This window comes from Heliconius melpomene, chromosome 7 (genome assembly GCF_056956725.1).
Source record: "Heliconius melpomene rosina isolate 202511_hmr_F chromosome 7, ASM5695672v1, whole genome shotgun sequence".
Taxonomy (NCBI): domain Eukaryota; kingdom Metazoa; phylum Arthropoda; class Insecta; order Lepidoptera; family Nymphalidae; genus Heliconius; species Heliconius melpomene.
The window spans coordinates 5,432,236-5,454,412 of record NC_140395.1 but is presented as its reverse complement, the minus strand read 5'-3'; the positions used below and the strand labels follow the sequence as shown (position 1 = coordinate 5,454,412).

Sequence of the window (22,177 nt, the reverse complement as noted above, 5' to 3'; positions counted from 1 at the left end):
TATTTTGATTTCTTTATTTAAAAAAAATATATATATTTCTTAACTTATCTTTACCAAAAAATGACATATATATCTTTAACAAAAAATGGTATATGTCACTGTCAAACTGACAAACCAATGGTTCACTGATCGCCGTGTTTCAGCTGAATATGAAATGATATAGGAAAAACTAGCATACTAATTATTAGTCTATCAATTCTCTTTTATTTGTGAGTGCGCGAGGACGTTTATAAACAAAATCAACAATGATTTCATTAGATTTATATGATTCTGTTAGTAAATTTAAATTTAAATTAAGGGTTATGTATTTGGTCTATTATATTTATTAGTACAAAATTATTGATGTTTATCTTTTTTAGGCTACTTGGTGGTCATTACTCATCGCAATCCAGGTCGTTATCGGTTCGGCATACTTTTTATGGTTTAAAAAAAAACCAAAGAAGATTGAAGATAAATTAACTAAACAAAAATTACTTAATTGGAAGCCTCGTCCACTAGCCGAATTCGACGGAGAATTTGAAGAACCACCATTGATGGGAAAAATAGATGATAAAGTATTAAATGTAGGTGCAACAAGTTTTCTATGCTTTGATAAAGAACCTATAATAATGGATAAGGCTATAGAATCTCTTCATAAGTATGGAGTAGGGTCATGTGGCCCTAGAGGTTTTTATGGAACAATTGATGTACACTTGGAGTTGGAAGAACGTTTGGCTAAGTTCTTACAAGTTGAAGAAACTTGTGTGTATTCATATGGATTTTCTACAATTGCAAGTGCTATACCTTCTTATGCTAAGAAGAATGATATTATATTTGCGTAAGTATTCATATTTCATTCTATATACTATTATTTTAAAAAGTATACTAAAGTAGATTTAAATAAAAACAATCTTGAATGTGGTTATTTTTTTTGTTTTGATGTGTTACATTTTTTTTATAATACATTAGGAATGCTGAAAAAAATATTCTGTAATATAAAAAAAATATTGCATTTATATAAAGAATAACTTCATTATTAGGATTTTCTGATCTTATGGTTTTCCTTGCAAAACAGGAAAGTCATACAATAAATTACCTCTTTGTAAGAATATTATTTTAAATGACATATATGTATTTTGGTTGGTTATTTAAAGTATTATATTTTACATATTTATTACAGAGATGAAAAAGTATGGTTTGCAATACAAAAAGGTATTGATGCTGCAAGAAGTACAGTAAGATATTTTAAACACAATGATATGAATGATCTTGAGAAGTTACTTGAAGAAGCATCTCAAAAAAAGGAATTAAATCCTAAAAGAAGAGCATTTTTGGTTGCTGAAGCTATATATTTTAATACTGGCAAAATGTGTCCATTGAGAAAGCTTGTGGAATTAGCAAGGAGATTTAAACTGAGGATTATTTTAGATGAAAGTCTAACTATTGGTGTGAGTTTATAATTTGTACATATTGTTATTCGTTTTAATAGTTCTTAAATAGAGAAGGAAAAGAGGATAGCTATAAATAATAAACTGAAAAAGCAAACCTCTTACTATCATTGCATTTAGAGTTATAGACCACTAAACCATCAAGTTAAAACTATTAGAATGTAATAAATGTAACAAATGTATATTATTAAAAGTCTTAAATTGTTTAGTGAAACTACTCTGCATTCCATCTATAATCAATTGATTAATATACTTATAGCCATGTAGGTATAAGCAAGATTCTTGACCTAGTTGTTATGCTGTTGTGCTTTTGTAACATGATTTTTTTCTTGCTCTATCTTACAATATAGCAGGGTAAGCAGAGGAAACCTAGTGTTAAGACACTTTGTTCCCATTTTCCGACATTCTGAGACTGCATATTTAGAGTTATAACACTGTAGTTTGTATTGTTAGCAGAGATAAAATTCATTCTTTCAAGTTTGAATCAAACTTACAAGCCTATCAGTCAGACCCTGTGGCACACCAGATCGTAAAATCATGTATAAAACATATTTTAAAAATATGTTGGTTTTGAAATATTAAAAATTGTCTAGGAATTATTAAGAACTGCTTAATTTATCCAATATTAGTAACATGTATATCCATCGCACGTTAAAATCATACTTTTTAATCTCACTTTCGCATGCGTTTCCTTATCATTTAAACTAAATTCACGATAGAAAAGTAAGGCGCTTAGTTCCTCCACCTAATACGCAATATCTCGAAAAATTGGGTAAAAACTAGGTTTCCTTTGCCTACCCTTGCTATATGCGGGATACAGCGTAAAACTACTAAATTATATGGTTTTTATTTACAGGTTATTGGTAAACATGGCCGAGGTCTTACTGAACACTTGAACGTACCTCGCGATGAAATAGACCTTATAGTGGGATCTCTAGAACATTCGTTCGCTACTATAGGAGGTTTCTGTGCGGGCACACATTTTATAGTGGAACACCAGAGGTTGTCTGGTTTAGGTATGTTTTGTTTTTATTTTATTTTGTGTCTAATGTTTCGATTTTTTTGGGCTTGAACCTGTGAGCTTTGGTTGAGGGAGTGAAAGAAATGAATTTTGTTTATATTTTTTTCCGTATCTGTGCTATGTTGACGGTGGGCTCCACCACGTACAATATTTTTAAAATTAACGAAAACATTGAGATTAAAGTAATTTACAACTAAATTAAAATTATGAAAGACGTAAGTCACGTAAACAATAATATTTTATAGTAATTTAAATTTTAATATTCCCATCCTTTTGACATAATAAGGAAATCCATTCATTTTACTGGGTTATTTCAATTTATAACATAACATATTATGTAGGTAATAAACAAGAAAATATTATGTATCGGGAAAACTAAACTAAGAATCTACAAATTATATATTTAAATGTATGATTTTTTTCCTTAAGAAGAACTCACTCAGAAAAATAATATTGTGTATTTAAATTGTTTTTATTTCCCCGCTCTTGAAGATAAACACGTAAAGTCTAGAAAATGTGGGCGGAAAGTGAGGAAAGAGGGTGAAAAAATATTAGTATTTAATAGTCCTCGGTATAACCCATTATGCTTGCGGTCAGTGTTTCCTCCTGTACTTAGATATACACAACGAGTAATTTTCATTTGAGAACGAGACCTAAGTAATATGTAAATTAGGGCCGTCGTGGCTCAATGGCATAGGATATGTCTGGAAACGCGACGGTTGTGGGTTCGATTCTCCCTCCATAAGACAAACCGCGGTGTTGACTTTCGACCCAATGTCTTAAAAATTATGGCAGTTCGTAAAGAACGGAGTGTCTTAACACAGGAGTTTCTCTTTTCTTCCCTACTGTATGCGGGGTACAGCATGTATATGTCATTTTTAATCATAATATTAATAATTGCAGGTTATTGCTTTAGCGCATCTCTCCCTCCCATGTTGACGCAAGCCGCCATCACCGCATTGGACATTTTAGAAGAAAAACCCTCGATTATTGGCGAGTTGGATGAAAACTCTAAGAAATTGAACAGGTAAGGGTAGTTTAACAATAATTTTATGATAAAATCAGTTTATTTATTTTTTTATAAAATACCATAAAACGATTATGTTATAAAATAATAGTCAGCATTCTTTAGGTTCAAATAATCGTTTTTGTTATATTTTTTGAATATGTAGTTATATTTCGGAAGTTTTTTTATAGATGTTAACAAGATAAACAGTAATAACCAATAGTAGCCATATCGAAAAATATTTATTTTTAATTTGTATCAATTGTTCTGATATTTGGATCAGTTGAAATTGGTTTATAGGCACGTTTGTATACGTGATGCTGCTATGGATTTAGGATATATGGTTTTTTAACATACTAAATAAATATATTATATAAAATTAGTTATCTCATAGTGAGGTCATCATGACGCAGTGGAACAGTGTGTAAATACGATGGTTGCGGATTCGATTCCCATTAGGGATAATTACATATTTAATATTTCCATTTTCTTGCTCTGTATTTGTAACGAGACAAAGCGGCGGTTCAGTTCCACCATTTAAGACACATTGATTTGACTGAAAGTGGGGAACGAAATGCCGTAACACTTTCATTATGTTCTCAATTCAAATAGCATAAATAATAATATTTCTTTTTTACAGAGCCCTATGCAATCTAAAACATTACACGTTCAGCGGCGACGAACTGTCACCTGTCAAACATATCTATATAAAAGATGGCGCTCTAAATGTCGACCAAAAAGAAAAATATTTAAAGAAGATAACTAAATATATTATGAAGAAAGGTGTAGCCATGACAATAGCGGTTTATTTGAGAGATAGTGAAATTAATTGTCCAGAACCTTCCATTAGATTAGCGTCGAGTAGAAAATTGAACGACGAAAATATATCTTTGATTTGTTCTTTGTTGGACGAAGCGTATGAAAAAGTCGGTCCTAAGCCGGAAATAACTCCTATATAAGTATTTTTTTATTAGTAATTTAAGTTATCAGTTGCTTTTTTTGGGATTATAGATAGTGTAATTAATGTTAATTTAACATTTTTTAAACTTGATATATTTTAATAAGTATTGACTTATGTTAGTATACACAAAGCACAATACCTTTTAAATCGTCGATTATTTTTTACTTCTGATTGTTTTCATTTTAACAAAGAGTCAACAATGCACAAACGTTCAAAAAACCTAACTTCAGGAAGGTCAAGACTCGTCGACCGTATTGTACTGTACCTCAGTTAACAGTATTTAATCATACATATTATTAATTACATAAAATCTTATATAAGCAATTTCATTTGATATTTTATCTGTTGTTTCCAAAAAATATTGTAAAATTTAAAAGTAAAACAATTTAAAGCATTCCTATTTTATATTTATTAATTTAATGTCATTAGTTTTAGAAATGAAGTGCACAATATTAAAGTCACAACGCTCACTGATTTTTTTTTTGTGTTATAATAATAAAAACATGCTTAACTAAAGAAATTTATTTAACATATTCAAATTCTATGAAAAATATTTGACATATATAGTCTTAAATTAAAACAGTGCAAAAGCTTGTAAACATCTTATATATTATTAGTCTAAAATGCTTAAATAACATTCTCAATATTATATAATAAAGTAAACTTAATTATGTAATTTTAGTTTTTATGTATTAACAATGGCTGCCTTATTAATATTATGTAAATGTTATTATATATATAAAAAATTTTATGGGTTCTGTTCCCATTTAAGATATTTTTCTGGAAATTTCAAATATATATTTTTTTATTATTTGAATGTTAATTTATTTGTGTTGGTCCTCTGATTACAACATACATTTTGCTCAGTTATTAAATTCTATGTAATTGGTTCCGCTCTTATTATGTAATACATATATGTTAAGATAATATTGCATTTTTTATGATAATAAAAGTATTATAATTTTTAATGTTTTTATTTTTTTTGTTACTACAAAGTGACATTTGTTCAACACTTATACTTATGTTACTATAAAAGATAACTTTACTTATAAATGTATTTTTTATGTCTTATTGCTTTAGAAAAGTGTTCTTTAAAAAAGCTGCTAAATGTTCGAAATAGTGAAATGGTGGACGGATGGGAGATTGTAAGGGTTCCGTATCTTGTCATTTAGGTACGGAACCCTAAGAAGCGATTATAGGAAATTATATCCAATGTAACCATTAAAAATATATTGTAATATTATAAAATTATTACTTGATATGCTAAACGTTACGTTACGCCAAACAAATGTAAAATAGCAAGAAAAGATTTAAATCTAATTTTATACTTATCACGAAAACATTAAAAAAAAATAATTGAAGAAAAAGCGTTTTGCCATATTTGGCGATACCTACACTAATAATTAACTACTATGTTTAGAATGATTTTACTATATTGGGGATATAGTGCAGGTTCAATTCCCATTTTAAACACTCAATCAGTCACAAGTTCATCACTCATATGACAATATCCGATATTTCTTTTGAACTCCGTTTCGTCTTCTTTATGTAATGGTTTTCTTATTTCGATTAAACGACGATCAGTTTCTAAAGCTTGATTCTTATATTCTAAGTCCTTGGTTATACGTTGATGGTGGTTATATAGGCCGTGGTAAGTAGATCTAAGGCAAAATAGAAAACAAAATAACTTTAACAGAGGAAAGAATTAAACATATTAGGTCATTAAAAAACATTCCCCGAGTAGGAATCGAACTCAGAACCGTTGCGTTTGTAGTCAAACACTGCACATCTGCACCACACCGGACGTCATTATAGAAATATAGGTTTTCTTACTTTTTTAAGTTTATAAAATATAATTAAACAATAAAAACGTGACAAAGTGTTAATCTACTTTTTGATAAATTTCACGTAAAGAACAGCTGCATGTAAGATTTGAATTCAAAATTATTGTGTTATATTACTTAATCGAGAATGAGGCCAGTTGTGGTGCAGGGGAACAAACATGCCATTGTAAACGCGGCGGTTGAGGGAGCGACTCCGATTCGGGGAATGAATTATTTAATATTTTTATTTCTTCAATCTGGTACCAAGAGAGTTCGTTTTGCCTACCCTGCTATGTGTGAGATATAGCGTGAAGCTAAAAAAGTTACAAAACCCTATTAGTATTTTATGACAATAATATTACTTACAGTGCATCTTCCAATTTTTTCTCTAATAAGTTCGAACTTGTGTGGACCCTTTCAAACTCTTCTATCAAACCACGCATTGGTTTGTCCTGAAAGTTTTATAAATTATACAAATAAAAATAAGTAAATCATTGCGTACAATATGGATTTGGTTTCTTTTCAATCAAACATTTTAATAGTTATTTATATGTAATTATAATTTTTATTATGATTCCCGCCATTTTCATAATTCCCGCAAAAAAAAAATAGAATCAATGCTACCAATCTAAAAACTGATTAGTACTGGCAGATTTTATAATAAAAAATAATAATCTACAGTAATGTATGGTTTACTAATTTTATTTGATATAGACATATCTAACATTACTTCTATGGTAGGTTTGAATTATGAAAGCAATGAAAGAAATTATGATAAAACAAAATATAAGAAAATAAGTTACCTGAACTCTTTCGAGAACTGGTCGTCTAGTTCTTGTTTCTAGCCGAGTTTCTACCAACTTAGTAGGATTTATTTTATCTGCTACAGCTGCTCGTAAAGTTTCAATTTCTCGATCTACTTTTTGCAAGTTGTTTTCAAGCTGTAAAAAAAATATTCTATTATTTTACAGGATTTTGTAGAAATTTTATAATATTAAATAATTTGAAACGCAATAAATTAATTGCAATCAGGGGAAATGTTCTATTCATGACTCACTGGTTACATGAGATAATATACCGGTGTCCACCTCCAACCGCCAACAATATATTATTCTAGACTCAAAATCGATTCCTGGCATATTACGAGACTCTATCTAATATGTATATATATATAAATAACATACAACCTCGTTCGTGTGCTATGTAAATCCAATAGTATTGGTGAAGTGATTGCTAGGTACTTACTTGATTGTCGCGCCCATAAGCAAAGAACAGATCAGATATGATCAGATATGTTTTTTTTTTATTTAATAACTGTTTAGCTTCACGCTAGATGGAACCTAGTAGCCTAGACAAGTGATTCCCACTTTTCGTCGAATTCTGGAGGCATTTGCCTCATATAAATAAAAATAATAATAAATTTACTTTATATTTTTGCCATTCCATTTCATTCCTTGCACGTTGTATATCATAAACTCGTCTCCTCATAATCATTTCCACCTGTTGGCTTTGAGCATACATTTGGTTCCGCGCCTGCTCTCTACTCTTGAACATTGTTCCGCGAAGTTCTTTAGATTCCCGCATGAGTTGTTCTGCTATTTTAATTGTATTTTCTATACAGTGAACGTAGCTTTCTTCTGACATTGAACTAAAGAAAAAGGTTAGCTTAACGTGAATTTTGAAATTCGATTAAAATGTTAAAATTTAATAAAATTTACTATAACGTTATAGTAAATGATATAAGAGAACAAAATATATAGAAATATTAACATATATAAAATATTAATGAATAACGTGTTTAATCATACTTGGGCGGTATTCTTGTAGGATCTAACTTGTATGATATATCGGAACACTCTCTATTCAAATCTTTAACGCTATATTCTAGGTATAGAGCATCATTCTTGTTCTGTATTTCTCGTTCAAGCCTACAAAATACGTTGGTTAGGTCTTTTATTTTCTCCCAGCCCATGTGGCATACATCAGTCAAAACGCGTTTATTATTTTCTATAATATATAGTTCCTGAAAGTTTAATATTATGCTAAAAATTATTAAAGTTTATATTTCTACTTAACAGTATACTAATAACAATAAGTGGATTGCAGTAAGTAAAGATAATACCTAAGTAAGCTTAAAGCCATCGTTTTTATACTTAAAAGTTAAAACGTTTTCACTACTCTAATTTTGCTAGATGAAGTGTTATTATCATTGCTTTTTTGTTATTCGATTGTCACCATTCCATAATCCATACCATACGCATCGTTCTCTTACTTATAGATAGATACCTTTCTATCTAGATAGAAGTACTTTATTGTACAAACACAACAGCTGTTATAGAGGAAAATAAATCCAGAGCATGCAAAGGCAGCTATTGCTGATAACTATATCTTAGAGACACAGAGGAGTTTAGTCTTAATTGGTTCGGACTAGTCTAAACTTAGAACGTTTTACGAAATTTCTCTTACTTATGTAAACAATCGAATATATTTTTGAGCATATAGCACCTAAGTCATATGTTTAAAAATAATATTATAATATACCTGTTTTAATTCTTCTCCAAGTTGGTCTCTTGTTAACTCTGGAGGGATTCTCTGGTCTCGGTTAGAGAGGCATTGTGAAGATACCATTAATGGCACTTGAAGTGATTCCAGGTGTAATTCAGTTGCATTTTTTTCTTCTTTCAATACTCTGATTTCATCTCGTACTTGCTCTCTTGTAAACCTTTGCTTCTCTCTCCAAGACTGTACTTCAAATATTCTGAAATTAAAATTATGTTAAATTGTATCAATATATTGTCGCTCAACTAAAGAATATTTCAATTTATATATCGTTTCTGTAGTAGTCCACTAATTAAAATCATTAAAAACAAAAATAATCACTCAACTATATCATTTAGAAAAATAAAAAATATTATACCTATCTCTCATAAGTTCGTTGTTTGTATATGCGTCCCATCGCGTTGTTACAGAAGTCTCATTACGGAGTTGATTTGCTCTTTGCCGAAGTTCATAAGATTCGAAACGACGAAGCCTGGCTTCATTTTGCAATCTTTGTATATTTCTGGTCCAATCTAAAACACTAACCCGTGGATGAGGTTTCTCAAATGCTGGAATAGATCCGTTCATTTTTTTATGGATGAAATAGTAGTAAAAGAAATGTAGTCGCTGTGAGTGGGATATTTGATCAATAATGGGTATTTTGTATATCGATTTAGCAGGCCAAAATTTAAAGAACAATATAAAATATTGTTTACTGTAAATAACGTTAAAAATAAGTTTGTATTTAATAAGTATTTGCAAATTAAAAAATTAAATAAGCATGTAAATTTTTAATATTTTTAAAATTGGCGCTCTACTTTAAGATAAGTTTAACTACAGTCGTTATCTTTAAAAAAATACATTAAAATTACATAAATAGTTTGGCAAAATATGATATGATGAATGTTATTTATTTCAGCTTTTGGTCTGCATATACGGTACCGATGTAATTTACTTTTTAATTATAATTCAATAAATAATTCTTGACACGTCACATCAATAATATGTAGTATGTACTGCCAACATTAAGAATTATGTGAAAAAAATGGCGGCTTACTAACGCTATCTTGTAAAGTGGCTTTACTGGAAAAATAAATATCTTTAAAAATAATTGAATTATCTGATTTTCATTTTAAAACTATATTTTAAATAACGGATAAGTTGTGTTTCGCAAACAATTAAGATCTAAGTAATAATGTAAGTTCTGAATAATATTTGCGTCTTATTATTGTAGTTTGTTAATAGCTTAATAACGGGGAATTTTGCTAATAGGTACGACGATAGACGTGGTCGCGGTGGACGAGGTGGCTCGAGAGGCCGGGGTCGCGGTGGAATGAGTTCCAGAGGTCGTTCTAGTGATAGATCTTTAGACAGAAGCCCTCGGTTTGGTGGAGGCGGCAGAGGTGGTAGAGGCGGAGGTCCCCGTGGTGGTGATTCCCGTGACGATTTCCGTGGAAAATTCAAAAACGATCAACCCGGTGGTGCCTTACGTAAAATCCGTTGGGCTGATGTCCAACTTACACCATTCCAAAAGAACTTTTACGTTCCCCACCAAAATGTCCAAAGGCGTTCCATGGCCGACGTCGAGGCGTATAGGAGTGAGCATCAAATAACTGTTAAAGGCCGAGATGTGCCAGCGCCTAGCATATACTTCGAGGAAGGAGGTTTCCCTGACTATGCTATGAAAGAGATATTGAAGCAGGGCTTCCCCAATCCTACACCTATTCAAGCTCAGGGTTGGCCCATAGCTTTGTCTGGCCGAGATATGGTGGGCATTGCTCAGACTGGTTCCGGAAAGACTTTGGCCTATATTTTACCAGCAATAGTACACATTATAAATCAACCTAGATTATTGAGGGATGAAGGGCCAATTGTTCTTGTATTGGCTCCAACTAGAGAGCTTGCACAACAGATTCAACAGGTATATATACAATTTTAAGTTATTTTTGTTATAAGTAATATGTAAATAAATATTTTTAGAATTAACACTGCCTGAGTCTAACTCTTAAAGAAAATAGACAGAATTTGTGCTCATTTAAATATCAGAAACCTTTTAATAATAACTGAATTCCAATTCTTATTTTACTATTATAATTAAAGTAAATATTTTACATTATTTTTTACAATGCTACCAAGGCTCTGCATTCAATGAATGGGATAACTACAGATGTGTCAGATGGAAATCCAAACAACATGGATATAGTAAATTGTTTAAATAATTTTATGTAGAAACTAGTATTTCACTGCAGGTTATGTTCGAAAACCTCAACGTATTAGGGTTTTAAATTCAACTTGAAAATACCTTTAACATTTTGAGTGCTATGCACTATTGATAGAAAAAATATTTTAGAAAACATATAAATATTTCAACCTAGCAAAACTTAAACCCTGTCTCTTGTTTATTGCCCATGTGTTGTGATCACATAGCGGAGCATTCTTTTCAAGTTCTTGCATGCTTGTTTTTATGCTTTTAGTATATTCATAGATATTTACAATTTTTACCCAAAAATTAGTGCTAAGAATGATCATTATTTATTTATTAGTAATTTGAGGTGCATTATATTTAAAATTTTTATATGTTTTCTTAAATATTTTAAACTTATTGATTTAAAAAAAATTTAAGGTTTCTGAACGTAACCTTGTTACGAGCACTTATTTTTTCCAATAGTCAATTATTTACCCATTTATATGCTTTGCAATTATATTTGTGTTCAGAGTATTATTTAGATATTTCAATATAATATATTGCTTGTGTATTTATTTATTTTGTAAACAAAATAGATAAAACTATTTTAAATAAAACTAACCAGACTAATTTCATAATTTAGTAACTAAGTATACATTATTAATCCAATTAGTGTTTCATTTAACTAAAATTGCAAAAATCCAAAATCTACAGAAGTAGTAGAACAGTGTAGATTCTTTCTTTGACATTTTTTATAATTTATTTAGATATGTACCAAATAGCTTATTATTACTTCATAAACTATTTATAAAATTAATTATTATGGCTATCCATGCAAAAATGGCCTCTGGCCAGTAATTTCAATAATTTTATTTTTAGTTTTGTTATTTTTTTACTTATTTTATTTTTTTACCAGAGAGGACAATGAGCAAATATCATAGATAGAACATAGAACATATTTAACAATGTTATAAGGTTTTTAGGTAAAGATATACAAGTCAATATCAAAAGCTCAAATATTAAATGGCCTATTTGCAAAGATAGCCTTAATCATTACATATACTTCTATACTTTTTAGCTTTGTGCTTATACATAGCAATACTTACTACTTTCCATTCAAATGTTGCCTGGCAACTCAATATGTAAAAATAATATATTTTTCTAAGTGGAGATTGATCCTACAGTCATTTTGTTTAGCTAGATGTGCTTTGACACTGCCAGGATGGCCCAAATGTTTTATGGTATAAATGAAAAACAAACATAAAATATATGTTTTCTTTTTGTGTTTAGGTAGCTCAAGATTTTGGACAAAGTGTTCATGTGAGGAACACTTGTATATTCGGCGGAGCACCAAAAGGACCACAGGGCAGGACTTTGGAGAGAGGTGTGGAGATTGTCATAGCGACGCCCGGGAGATTGATTGATTTTTTGGAAAAAGGTTAGTTTAATTTTTTTATTACACATAAAGTTTTAACTACTGGTTGATCTATAGATTTCTTGGAAAAAGATTAGATTGGTTTAATTATTATACACAATTATATTTTGAACTTTATTTATGCTATATCCCATACCCACATGGTGTTAAAATACTTTGTTCCCCATTTTGCACTGAATTCTAGAGACATTGCGTGTTGAGTGGCGTAACTTTGCCTCGAGCCAGAACACCAGAGCCAAGAAAATGGAAATATAAAATATTTAATTTCCTCTAGTGCAAATCCAACCTAATTGCCTGACCTGTTGCGCTAATACTCACTCAGTGCCGCTGCGCCACGACTGTGTTTTACATGTTACATGTTATTTATATGCTTCATATTTAAATCAATCTATAATTTTTGATTCTTCTATGTATATATCTTTTTCTAGTTACCACAGCAGAGAAATGAAAATATTAAATAATTAATTTCTAGAAATGGGAATCAAAGCCATAACTGTTGCGTTTACATTTGCACGTTTGTGACCCTGCACGACGCGATGGCCATAATAAACCTAAATAAACATTGTTAAATAACATGTTATTAATTATTTACTTTTGTTGTAGATACGACAAATCTGCGTCGATGCACGTATTTAGTGTTGGATGAAGCCGATAGAATGTTAGACATGGGTTTTGAGCCACAGATAAGGAAAATTATTGAACAAATCAGGCCAGATAGACAAGTTAGTACATTATAATTGTGTAAAACATTTTTTTAAAATTTTTCAATGCACCAAATTCATACATAATAAATAAATATATAATACAAGTATAAATATTTCAGTTGCCAGTTGAAAACGAAACTAAAAGCATTTTGTATAATTTTAACTATCACTACCATTTTATAAATACCATCAATAATAACAATATACTGCAGATAAATTTGAACCAACACCAATTTTTTTCTTAAATTTCAAGGTCCTCATGTGGTCAGCAACATGGCCCAAGGAAGTCCAGAACTTAGCAGAAGAGTTCCTTCATGATTATATACAAATTAATATTGGTTCCCTTTCCCTGTCCGCCAATCATAATATACTACAAATAGTGGATGTTTGTGAGGAGTGGGAGAAAAATGATAAATTGTTGACTTTGTTAACAGAAATATCGTCCGAGGAGGAAACTAAGACTATTATATTTGCTGAGACTAAACGGAAGGTTAGTGAAAGTATGTAATGGTTGTGGGTTCGATTTCCAGTTAGGGGAATGAATTATTTTTATTTCTTCGCACTGGTAGCAAGGTAAATTGCGGCAATGGGTTTTGTCATTCATGAAATATTTTGAGAATTAGGTGGAAAATTAGGAAAAAGTGAATAAAGTGTTTTAACACAAGGTAAAAGGAATGTGAAGGCAGTCTTGCTTCAGGCAATCTCTAACAGTAAGACACGATGGCTTTATATATCTTTGTGTGCAATAAACAATCTTCTATTTTATTCATGATTAATGCCATAGGTGCATTCCATCAGGTGGATGACATAACAAAAACTATAAACCGCGCCGGGTGGCGGGCCCTCGCCATACACGGCGACAAGAACCAGCAGGACCGCGACTACGTGCTGCAGCAGTTCAGGCACGCGCGCTCATCCATATTGGTCGCCACCGACGTCGCTGCCAGGGGGCTTGGTAAAGAGGCATAGATATACATACACAGATATATATATATATATATACACATACTGACATATATGTGTACACTATGATGCAGTGATTTAAGTATGCGATACATATCAAATTTATTATATATTCACATACTTACAAAATTTATTATGATATACTTGAATTTCATTTGTGTATACTTGACACAAAAGTCTATTTAAAAAACATGCAAATGCGCACACACGCAGTCAGACAACCGTGCACACACACAAACATACAGATTTGATTTCACATTTCTATAGAAAGAACTATTTCACTTACCCTTTTTTATGTAATATAAATATATATGTTTTTTTTTCATATGCAGTATACATGTAGGTACATATTTTAAAATTTTGCTTTTTATATCAAAACTAAGGTATATTGAAATATCAAAAGGTCCTTTATTACAAGAATATAATTAAAAGTAGTCCAATTTAATCTGATGTTTGTGCCACCATTTCAATTTTAATACTAATAATGTGGTGGTGATTTGTTCCCGCCAAAAAACAAAAATAATCGTTAGAAACTTGTCTTGAAATATATGCAAACTTGTCCAAATTTGTAATACATCTCAAGTAACAGTCTTGCAAGATCAAAGATATGAACATAATAACAAAAAAAATCAATATGGTGTTAACAATGATCACATAAAAGTTATTTTAAAAACCAAGTATAATGGTGACATTGATTGTAATATTAAATAATTTCATAATTGTTATTATTATATTTAATATATATTTATACAATTTTATTTAATTTTGCAAAATTCTAAATTTTTAATTCACTCCAAAAAGTTTGCGAATATTTCAAAATTTAAAATGAAAAAAATAAATAAATAAAAGGCACCAAACAAAAGATACAAACACAGATACGAGGCTTTTTAACTATTAAAATATTGACTTAAATATTCTCGTACTGCGTCGGGTGTCAAAAGTCAGGAGCGTAGCTCAGGCTATACCATTGCTAAGTGATTTAATTTTTGTATAGTCTATGGTTTCTAATGTATAGTCTGTGGTATTGACGGGAATTCTCCGTTTTGCATATACCCTCAGAAATGCCAATGAAGAAAATAAAACTTTTCTGTGGATGCTTACTTTAGGTACTTTGAATTTGGGTTTATTGATGGTTTTTAAGCCTTATTTTATGTTCATTTTTCAAGTCAATGGTAATATCACATGCAAGTGAATATTTAATCTAATGTATTTTTAGCTTGTAATTTTTTTTTATTTATTACGTGGTTTGATTTTTTTTCTCAGGAAATAACATAATATAAGTAAATAAAATTAAATAAAATAAAATTAAAAAGTTAAGTAAATAAAAACGAAAAAAGAAACAATTTAAGACTGTCCACAGAAAACGTTCAATATTTTTCATTTATTGTCATAAGCATGAATAAATTTAAGTTCCAGTATTCACATAAGAAATTATATATTTTACCACTAATTTTCGCATTAGCATTTCAATACAAAATCCAATTGTTTTAAATACAGAGGCCTGTATTTATTTACCAATTATGTATTTATTAATTTCATACATGTGAAAATATTAATATTGCAAATAAAAGTGAATATTGGAACAATTAAAATGACAAAGCAATGGTCGATTGCCATTTAGGAATGTTCCAGGGCCATGGAATAAAGTACCCTATTATTGAGTAACTTAAAACAAGTATATATCATATAAATGGTTAAAAAATAATATAAATATATATAAAAAGATATAAATATAGGGTACAAATGAATCCAGGCCTTTTAAAATATAAATTTCCATGACTGACTCGGCATTATTCTCAAATATTTTCATTTCAGAGGCGCATGCTTGCAGATAACGGTAAACTTGCTGTGTGTTGCTGACCTCCAGTTTTAACGACGATTATAATGATCACTTTTAATGATTATAATGATCATCATCATTATAATAATGATGATATTAATGATAATGATGACAGTGCTGTCAGCGCACACTGTTGCATGCTGCCTCTATAAATGATGCTGGGGGATTGTTTGTGGTCTTGGTGTTTTGATTAATGATTAATGTCAAAAGATCATCTCTTGGGGATTTTGGGGTGTCTATGGAAGTTTTTTTAATATAAAGTCAAAAACATTTAATTATTGCTTAAAAAAGAAAGTATTAATAACAATAAATTCCACAAAATGTCCAAAGGATAGGCCATATTTTATTACATATTATTAGTTATTCTAACTTGAAGTACTGTTTTAAAGCGTTTTTGTTTAAATAAAAAGATATTTTTTGGCTTGTCTTTAAATATATAAATTCTAATTATACATTACAAAGTTTATTAGATACCACATAATATTATAATCTATAAAGAATCCACATAAATATAATTACTATTCTATAGACACCCCAAAAAAATCTTTCAATATAAAAAACAAGACCACACATCCAAAAGGAGCAATATTTGCTTGGTTAACTGTCATGAGAGATTTTAAGAACAAAACTAAATAATGGCTACGCAAATGACTGACGGTTATAAAGTGTAAAGAAGGATCTAGAACAATGGTGGTGATGAATGATCAGCAATTATTACATAAAGGTAATTATATGATATGCGTGTTGAGGGTTATGGGGGAATACGCCTTTTTCTTTAAGAAAATGAGAGGAGAATGAGAATTTTTATAGTGATTGAATAGTTCAGCCGTTCAGCCAATTAGTATTTGTCGGAGTTGGGCTTCTTTCTCCTGGCATTAATCCCGGCGTTCCCCGGGAATGCATTCCGGCTCAACCTACTCCACTTTGCAAGTTCTTTAATGTGTAAACGGCGGTAGTCAGAGCATTTTTTCTCATATCCTGCATCACAACTGCACGGATGCTGACTGCTCCGTAACTCATGGCTGGTAGCTTCCTTTACAGAGGCATGAATACAAAACAGCGTGTCCTGGGAATCTGACGTAAAAACATTTTGCGATGTCTTGCGTCGCTTTATCCCGGGCATGTGCCAGTTTGTACGAGTATCGCACATAGCAGCTGCTGCCTCCACACAGTTTCAAGTTTATCATATAATGAAAGTTTTTAAATTAAAAATTTATTTACACATAAAAAAATACTACTAAAGGCTTATTCCCTCAAAACCGAATTCAATCTATATAATACCTTAACAAAATCTATCTGTTAAAATAAAAATAATAATTTCGAACATTCACATAAATATATACGATAAATATAATATTTAGATGTGGAGGACGTGAAATTTGTGATAAATTACGATTATCCAAACAATTCTGAAGACTACGTGCATAGGATTGGAAGAACTGGCCGATCTCAAAACACTGGGACTGCTTATACGCTGTTCACGCCTAATAATTCAGCTAAAGTATGTTTTGGTTAAAAAAAATATCTTTTTTTATATAATCTTTTATTAAAATATGTTTTTCGATTAACTTTTGTGTGTAAGTATTTGCCTTTTTTTTTCAATTTCACGCTTGTGTCCCGCATGTAGCAGGGTAGGCAGAGGGAGCCTTGTGTTCACTCTGCTAGACACTCCGCTTCCCATTTTCCCCTGAATTCTGAGGGCGTTGCGTGTTGAGCGGCGGAACTCAACGCCGCGCTTTCCCTCTTGATCCCAGAGTTAGAAATGAAAATACCTGCCGTGTTTTCACATACACACTTGTACGACGGCCTCCAACTTGGATAATATTAATATATAATATTTTTGTTGTATATGCTTCGATTTCCACAATGGGTGAATATTTCCGTATCACCGTGAATACATTATTTACTTTCCACTCATAGCAGGATAGGCACGTAGTGTTAAGATACTCTGTTCCCATTAAGACACTTCCGTTCCCCACTTACGCCGAATTATGAAAGAATTGCCTTTAATTAAATGATAGAAGTATCTTAAACATACAAAAAATGGTAAATTTAAATGTAATAATTACTTAGATTTTTTTATCTATTCAGGCTAAAGATCTATTATCAGTTCTACAAGAAGCGAATCAAGTGGTGAATCCCAAGTTGTTGGAATTGGCGCAATGTGGAATGGGCTTCAAAGGAAAATATGGTGAGTTTAATTAGAATATATTTTTGTTTTTCTGATATCTTTTACAAATTATATTATAAGTAAATTAAAATATATTATATTATAAGTAAATTAAAAGTATAGATTATTTTGAATACAAGCAAGCTTAAGAAAAACTAGTTCTCATGAACATGATTTAGTTATGTTCGGTCCGCCCTTTGATTTCGTATTTTGATTTTTTTATTTAATATCCGCATTGTATAAATCAGTATAGATATAATCTGGCCTGTTTTTCTAAAGCACTTGTCGGGCTGTATGTATTATAATAATAAATAATTAAACTTTAATTACACAGGTCGCGGCAGATTCCGTGATCGTGATGATAGTATGTCCTACGGTGAACGCGGTGGGAGAGGACGAGGCCGGGGGTCCAGATTTGGTGGGGACAGAGGTAAATATTATTTTGAAATTGAATATTATTTAATTAAAAACTATTTACTAATAATTATCTTTGTACAGGATCAAGATGGGATGATAGTTCAAATGGTCAAAACTTTGAACAAGGTTCTAGTTATCGACCAAACTTTAGAGATAGAGAAGGGGGAAGCTTCAGAGGTAGAGGCAGAGGCCGCGGAAGAGGGTACAACCAAGGATACAACCAATCTGGACAAGGGTTCAGCCAGAACAATCAAGGGTTCAACTCGGGGGCAAATAGTTATTATAATATGTATTCGCAACCACAAGCTTCTGATAATAATTGAGAGATTTGCTGATTTTCTTTTTGGTTCAACGATAACAGATTAAGGTTCAACTTGGTTACAAATAATTATTATAATCTGCACTCACAGACTATAACATTGTCATTAAAATATATAAAAAAAATTAAACTGCAATTGTAATTATAGTATACTTCACATGGTATACTATCGTTATTGATTTTTTTTATATAAAAGTAATGTATGTTTTATTATGATATGTATGAAAAAATAGATTTATTATAGTATTTGTATTGGTTTTCTTTTATTTTCTTGTTTTCTGATTTAATTTAAATATGCCTTTTGAGCCTTTGAGTAATTTATTATCTTACTTTTTAGATAATATGTATCTTCAATTTATTCCATCAGAAATTGTTCAGTTTTTAAAATTAGACTTCATGTACTGAAATATTAAATAGAAATAGTAGTTGAAAATTGGATTTGGAACTACGGAATTATTAACGTTATAATAAAAAATAAAGTATCAAATTATTAAAAGTTAATAAAAAAAACATTATAATATATTGTATTAGAAATTTGTATTATATAATAAAAGTTTTAACATGTCTGGGAGTTTTATAATTTATGGACAAGCTATTAGTGCACTTTATTATTGAGGACACTGAATCTAGGAATGTAGGAGTTTCAAAAATTAGAGTGTAGTGACCCTAATCTAGTGCACTAGAAGTAGTGAGGTATAATTCTCGTTTTCTTTCATTTCATGACATTTCGTATTTTAAGAAACTAAACAGTAATATACTAGATTTTTTCTACTTAATTATGTTTTATAACATACAGTACCGCTAATACCTTTGTTCTGCTTTGTTTATTATCTATGTATTTTATAGTAAGTGTTTAATATAGATTTCTTGATTTGTATAAAAAAAATAGGATTATTTGATACAAATTTCTGAACATTATTAAATGTAAGTAATATAACTAACAATACATAAATGTTGAATTCATAGTAAATAGTGTAGCACAAATAATAAAAATTGCATATAGAAATTAGATTTTCTTTTAGCCACCATTCTAAAATATCTTTTAATGTTTTCTTCTTTTAAGTAAAGCAAGCTGCGGTGTTCTGCTCCACCATAAATTACACGAGAAGGGGGGCGGAAGGTCAATGTAGTGTATTAGCACTAGCTTCCCTCTGCCTACCACTAAATGTGGGATATTTAATATATTAAATTATTTTCAGTTTTTCCTTATATTCAATGCCACACTTTATTTTTATTATTATACACAAAAAAGATCCAAGAAATTTAAATGGCGCCCGACATTAATATTTAAATTTAATAATATATTTTTTTAAGCTAAATGCTTCAAGGTTTTTTTCCTATAAGGATTTTATTATTTCCAGTAGATACATTATAGTTTTAGTATTAAAGAATTAATGATTATGTGAAATTTAATAAATAATATTTCATAATATTGCCTTTTATTTTTCTTTATTGTATGTATTCACATTAGGAAAATAAAATAAAAATAGTGTTATTACAATCCATTCTCTAATTACCTCTCACATTAATATAGCTAGCTATTAAATTGATATAAATTAGTTTGAATTACTGTGTGGGAATGATATTAATATAGTGTTTATTATTATTATTAAATAATAAAATGTTTGTCAAAAAAAAACTGCAGTTGGAAACAATTCACTTTATTCCTACATCATAAATTACATATTGTTTTCTTGATGGCATATAAGGGTATCAACAGCATGTACACAGAGGTTCTAAATCATAAATTATTAGCATTTCTAGAAAATAATTGTAATTTAGTTGCCAATTTAGTGTGCGTGGGCTTGTTTGTCAGGGTTGACATAGTCCAGCTGTTCCTCCTCATTATGGGGCCAGAAGGTAGGTTTGTTGATGGGGTCGATGGCGATCTCGGGATGGGCATCCTTGAAGTCCTCCATGGTCATTTGATCATAGGGGAGGATTGCCTTGGTATCATCTATTTGTTTTTGATACCTGAAATTCATTGATATTATGCTATAAAATATGGATATTATTGATATGAACATGAAAGATTTATATGAAAAAGCTTATGGTATAACATAATTGTAGGTTAAATTAATTTTTGAAAATATGAATATATAAAAATAATATCAAAATTTTATTTTCTTCACAAACATTACTTACGATGCAATCATAGCATTGGACTGCTGAATGAAAGATTCAATGGATTTCTTAACCTCCACCCACTGGGCCTCAACCTGGGCTGTCATGTTATCAGCAGGGTATGGGATTTTCAATGCATCATACTGTTTCTGGAAGTTATCTACCATTCCAGGAATAGGTACTGTTTGTTTATAAGCTGCCCAGTTGATCTTGGGTGCCTCAGCGGGGTTAGCTAGGACCCTAAAAAAATTGTAATTGTATATTAGTACAATTCCACTATCTTTCGATCTAAAGTAATTGATGTATATACGACAAATAATGTAATATTAGTTATTATGTTTAATAATTCCATGTTTACAAGAAGATAATTAAGAAGAATCAATGTTAAAATTATGTAACATTGTCAAAACTAACCTGCGAAGATAGCCATCGGACTTGGCTTTGAAAGCGGCGAGATTTCCCTTTTGTTCAATGGGAACCCTTTCGGCTAAAGCGGCCCAGTTCACAGAGCTCTGAGCGATCCTTTTTGAAGCCATTTTTTACGTAAAATTTATCTTGTAAAGGTAGACCTCGTCACTGACAACTTCAAGTAACCAAAGACAATTTCATTCAAATTTTATTTTTTTAATTTGACAGCTAGGTGCTGCTAGATTGGGATTGTACATTTATGAACGATTCTTGATATAAAATTATACGATAAATAATATTCTGTAATAATATTTATTCCTTAGATTCTATAAAAAAGTCAGACTTATATTTTCCAAAATTTACTTTATTAAATTTATATATATAATAAAGCAAGTACTTTGCTTTGAGGCCGTCGGGGCGCAGCGGCACAAGGGTGTGACTGTAACGCGACGGTTGTGGGTTCGATCTCCACTCAAGGAAGTGAAATATTTATTTACGTTTATATTTAAATTTATTCGCTCTGGTGTCGAGGCAAAGCGCGGCGTTGAGTTCTGACACTCAACACGCAATGCCTCCAGAATTCGGCAAAAACTGGAGAATGGAGTGTCTTAACACTAGGTTCAGTCTGCCTACCCTGCTGTGTGCGGAATACAGTGTGAAGCTGATTTATTTTTTTAAGTACTTTATATTTTTTATGACAGATGCAAGTCTTGTCTTTTCAGAGGATATAAAAAGTACAAATTGATCTTGCACGTTTTAGATAATTGGAGTTATTATCGTTAAATTGTCAATAAAATATATTATTGACTATGTACATATATTAATAATAACAACAC

At 30.5% G+C, this 22,177-nt stretch overlaps 4 protein-coding genes across 6 annotated transcripts; 2 read left to right on the top strand and 2 right to left on the bottom strand.

The window, feature by feature from the left end:
- The first annotated feature begins 95 nt into the window (after window positions 1-95).
- Window positions 96-5,383, top strand: Spt-I (serine palmitoyltransferase subunit I). The gene is made up of 6 exons (XM_085188298.1): window positions 96-272; window positions 360-817; window positions 1,160-1,427; window positions 2,284-2,443; window positions 3,352-3,475; window positions 4,095-5,383. The coding sequence occupies exons 1-6, from the start codon at window positions 246-248 to the stop codon at window positions 4,411-4,413; spliced, it is 1,356 nt and encodes a 451-aa protein (XP_085044424.1). The 5' UTR covers window positions 96-245; the 3' UTR covers window positions 4,414-5,383.
- On the bottom strand, window positions 5,375-9,730 carry LOC146537467 (tektin-B1-like). Of its 2 annotated transcripts, XM_085188302.1 has the most exons (8): window positions 9,595-9,730; window positions 9,156-9,345; window positions 8,780-8,996; window positions 8,047-8,261; window positions 7,664-7,886; window positions 7,042-7,179; window positions 6,605-6,690; window positions 5,375-6,076 (listed from the first exon to the last, which is right to left on the bottom strand). In XM_085188302.1, the coding sequence occupies exons 2-8, from the start codon at window positions 9,164-9,166 to the stop codon at window positions 5,890-5,892; spliced, it is 1,077 nt and encodes a 358-aa protein (XP_085044428.1). In that variant the 5' UTR covers window positions 9,167-9,345; window positions 9,595-9,730; the 3' UTR covers window positions 5,375-5,889. The 2 variants fall into 2 exon arrangements, with proteins under 2 accessions (XP_085044428.1, XP_085044427.1); XM_085188301.1 differs by lacking the exon at window positions 9,595-9,730 and having other exon boundaries at window positions 9,156-9,549.
- Window positions 9,731-9,816: 86 nt separating this feature from the next.
- On the top strand, window positions 9,817-20,239 carry LOC146537466 (uncharacterized). Of its 2 annotated transcripts, XM_085188296.1 has the most exons (11): window positions 9,817-9,973; window positions 10,049-10,697; window positions 10,913-10,978; window positions 12,252-12,399; window positions 13,000-13,118; window positions 13,354-13,590; window positions 13,899-14,055; window positions 17,265-17,404; window positions 17,995-18,094; window positions 18,408-18,503; window positions 18,572-20,239. In XM_085188296.1, coding segments are annotated over exons 1-11 (1,956 nt in total). In that variant the 5' UTR covers window positions 9,817-9,971; the 3' UTR covers window positions 18,814-20,239. The 2 variants fall into 2 exon arrangements, with proteins under 2 accessions (XP_085044422.1, XP_085044423.1); XM_085188297.1 differs by lacking the exon at window positions 10,913-10,978 and having other exon boundaries at window positions 9,818-9,973.
- Window positions 20,240-20,454: 215 nt separating this feature from the next.
- ATPsynD (ATP synthase, subunit D) lies at window positions 20,455-21,542 on the bottom strand. Its single transcript, XM_085188304.1, has 3 exons — window positions 21,348-21,542; window positions 20,955-21,173; window positions 20,455-20,783 (listed from the first exon to the last, which is right to left on the bottom strand). Exons 1-3 carry the CDS (start codon window positions 21,467-21,469, stop codon window positions 20,600-20,602), a joined length of 525 nt encoding a protein of 174 aa, XP_085044430.1. The 5' UTR covers window positions 21,470-21,542; the 3' UTR covers window positions 20,455-20,599.
- Window positions 21,543-22,177: the final 635 nt, after the last annotated feature.

Bases quoted from the DNA above. Each gene is read 5' to 3' on its own strand.
- ATPsynD (XM_085188304.1), bottom strand. From the start codon at position 21,469: ATGGCTTCAAAAAGGATCGCTCAGAGCTCTGTGAACTGGGCCGCTTTA. The intron at 21,174-21,347 runs GTTAGTTTTGAC...CAATTTTTTTAG, and splicing joins TCCGATGGCTATCTTCGCAG to GGTCCTAGCTAACCCCGCTG. The intron at 20,784-20,954 runs GTAAGTAATGTT...AATGAATTTCAG, and splicing joins TCCAATGCTATGATTGCATC to GTATCAAAAACAAATAGATG.
- LOC146537467 (XM_085188301.1), bottom strand. From the start codon at position 9,364: ATGAACGGATCTATTCCAGCATTTGAGAAACCTCATCCACGGGTTAGT. The intron at 8,262-8,779 runs GTATATTATAAT...TTAAACTTTCAG, and splicing joins TTGGAGAAGAATTAAAACAG to GAACTATATATTATAGAAAA. The intron at 7,180-7,663 runs GTAAATTTATTA...TTTTTTTTACAG, and splicing joins TGGAATGGCAAAAATATAAA to CTTGAAAACAACTTGCAAAA.
- Spt-I (XM_085188298.1), top strand. From the start codon at position 246: ATGATTTCATTAGATTTATATGATTCT. The intron at 818-1,159 runs GTAAGTATTCAT...TATTTATTACAG, and splicing joins AAGAATGATATTATATTTGC to AGATGAAAAAGTATGGTTTG. The intron at 1,428-2,283 runs GTGAGTTTATAA...TTTTATTTACAG, and splicing joins ATGAAAGTCTAACTATTGGT to GTTATTGGTAAACATGGCCG.
- LOC146537466 (XM_085188296.1), top strand. The intron at 12,400-12,999 runs GTTAGTTTAATT...CTTTTGTTGTAG, and splicing joins GATTGATTTTTTGGAAAAAG to ATACGACAAATCTGCGTCGA. The intron at 13,119-13,353 runs GTTAGTACATTA...TTAAATTTCAAG, and splicing joins AAATCAGGCCAGATAGACAA to GTCCTCATGTGGTCAGCAAC.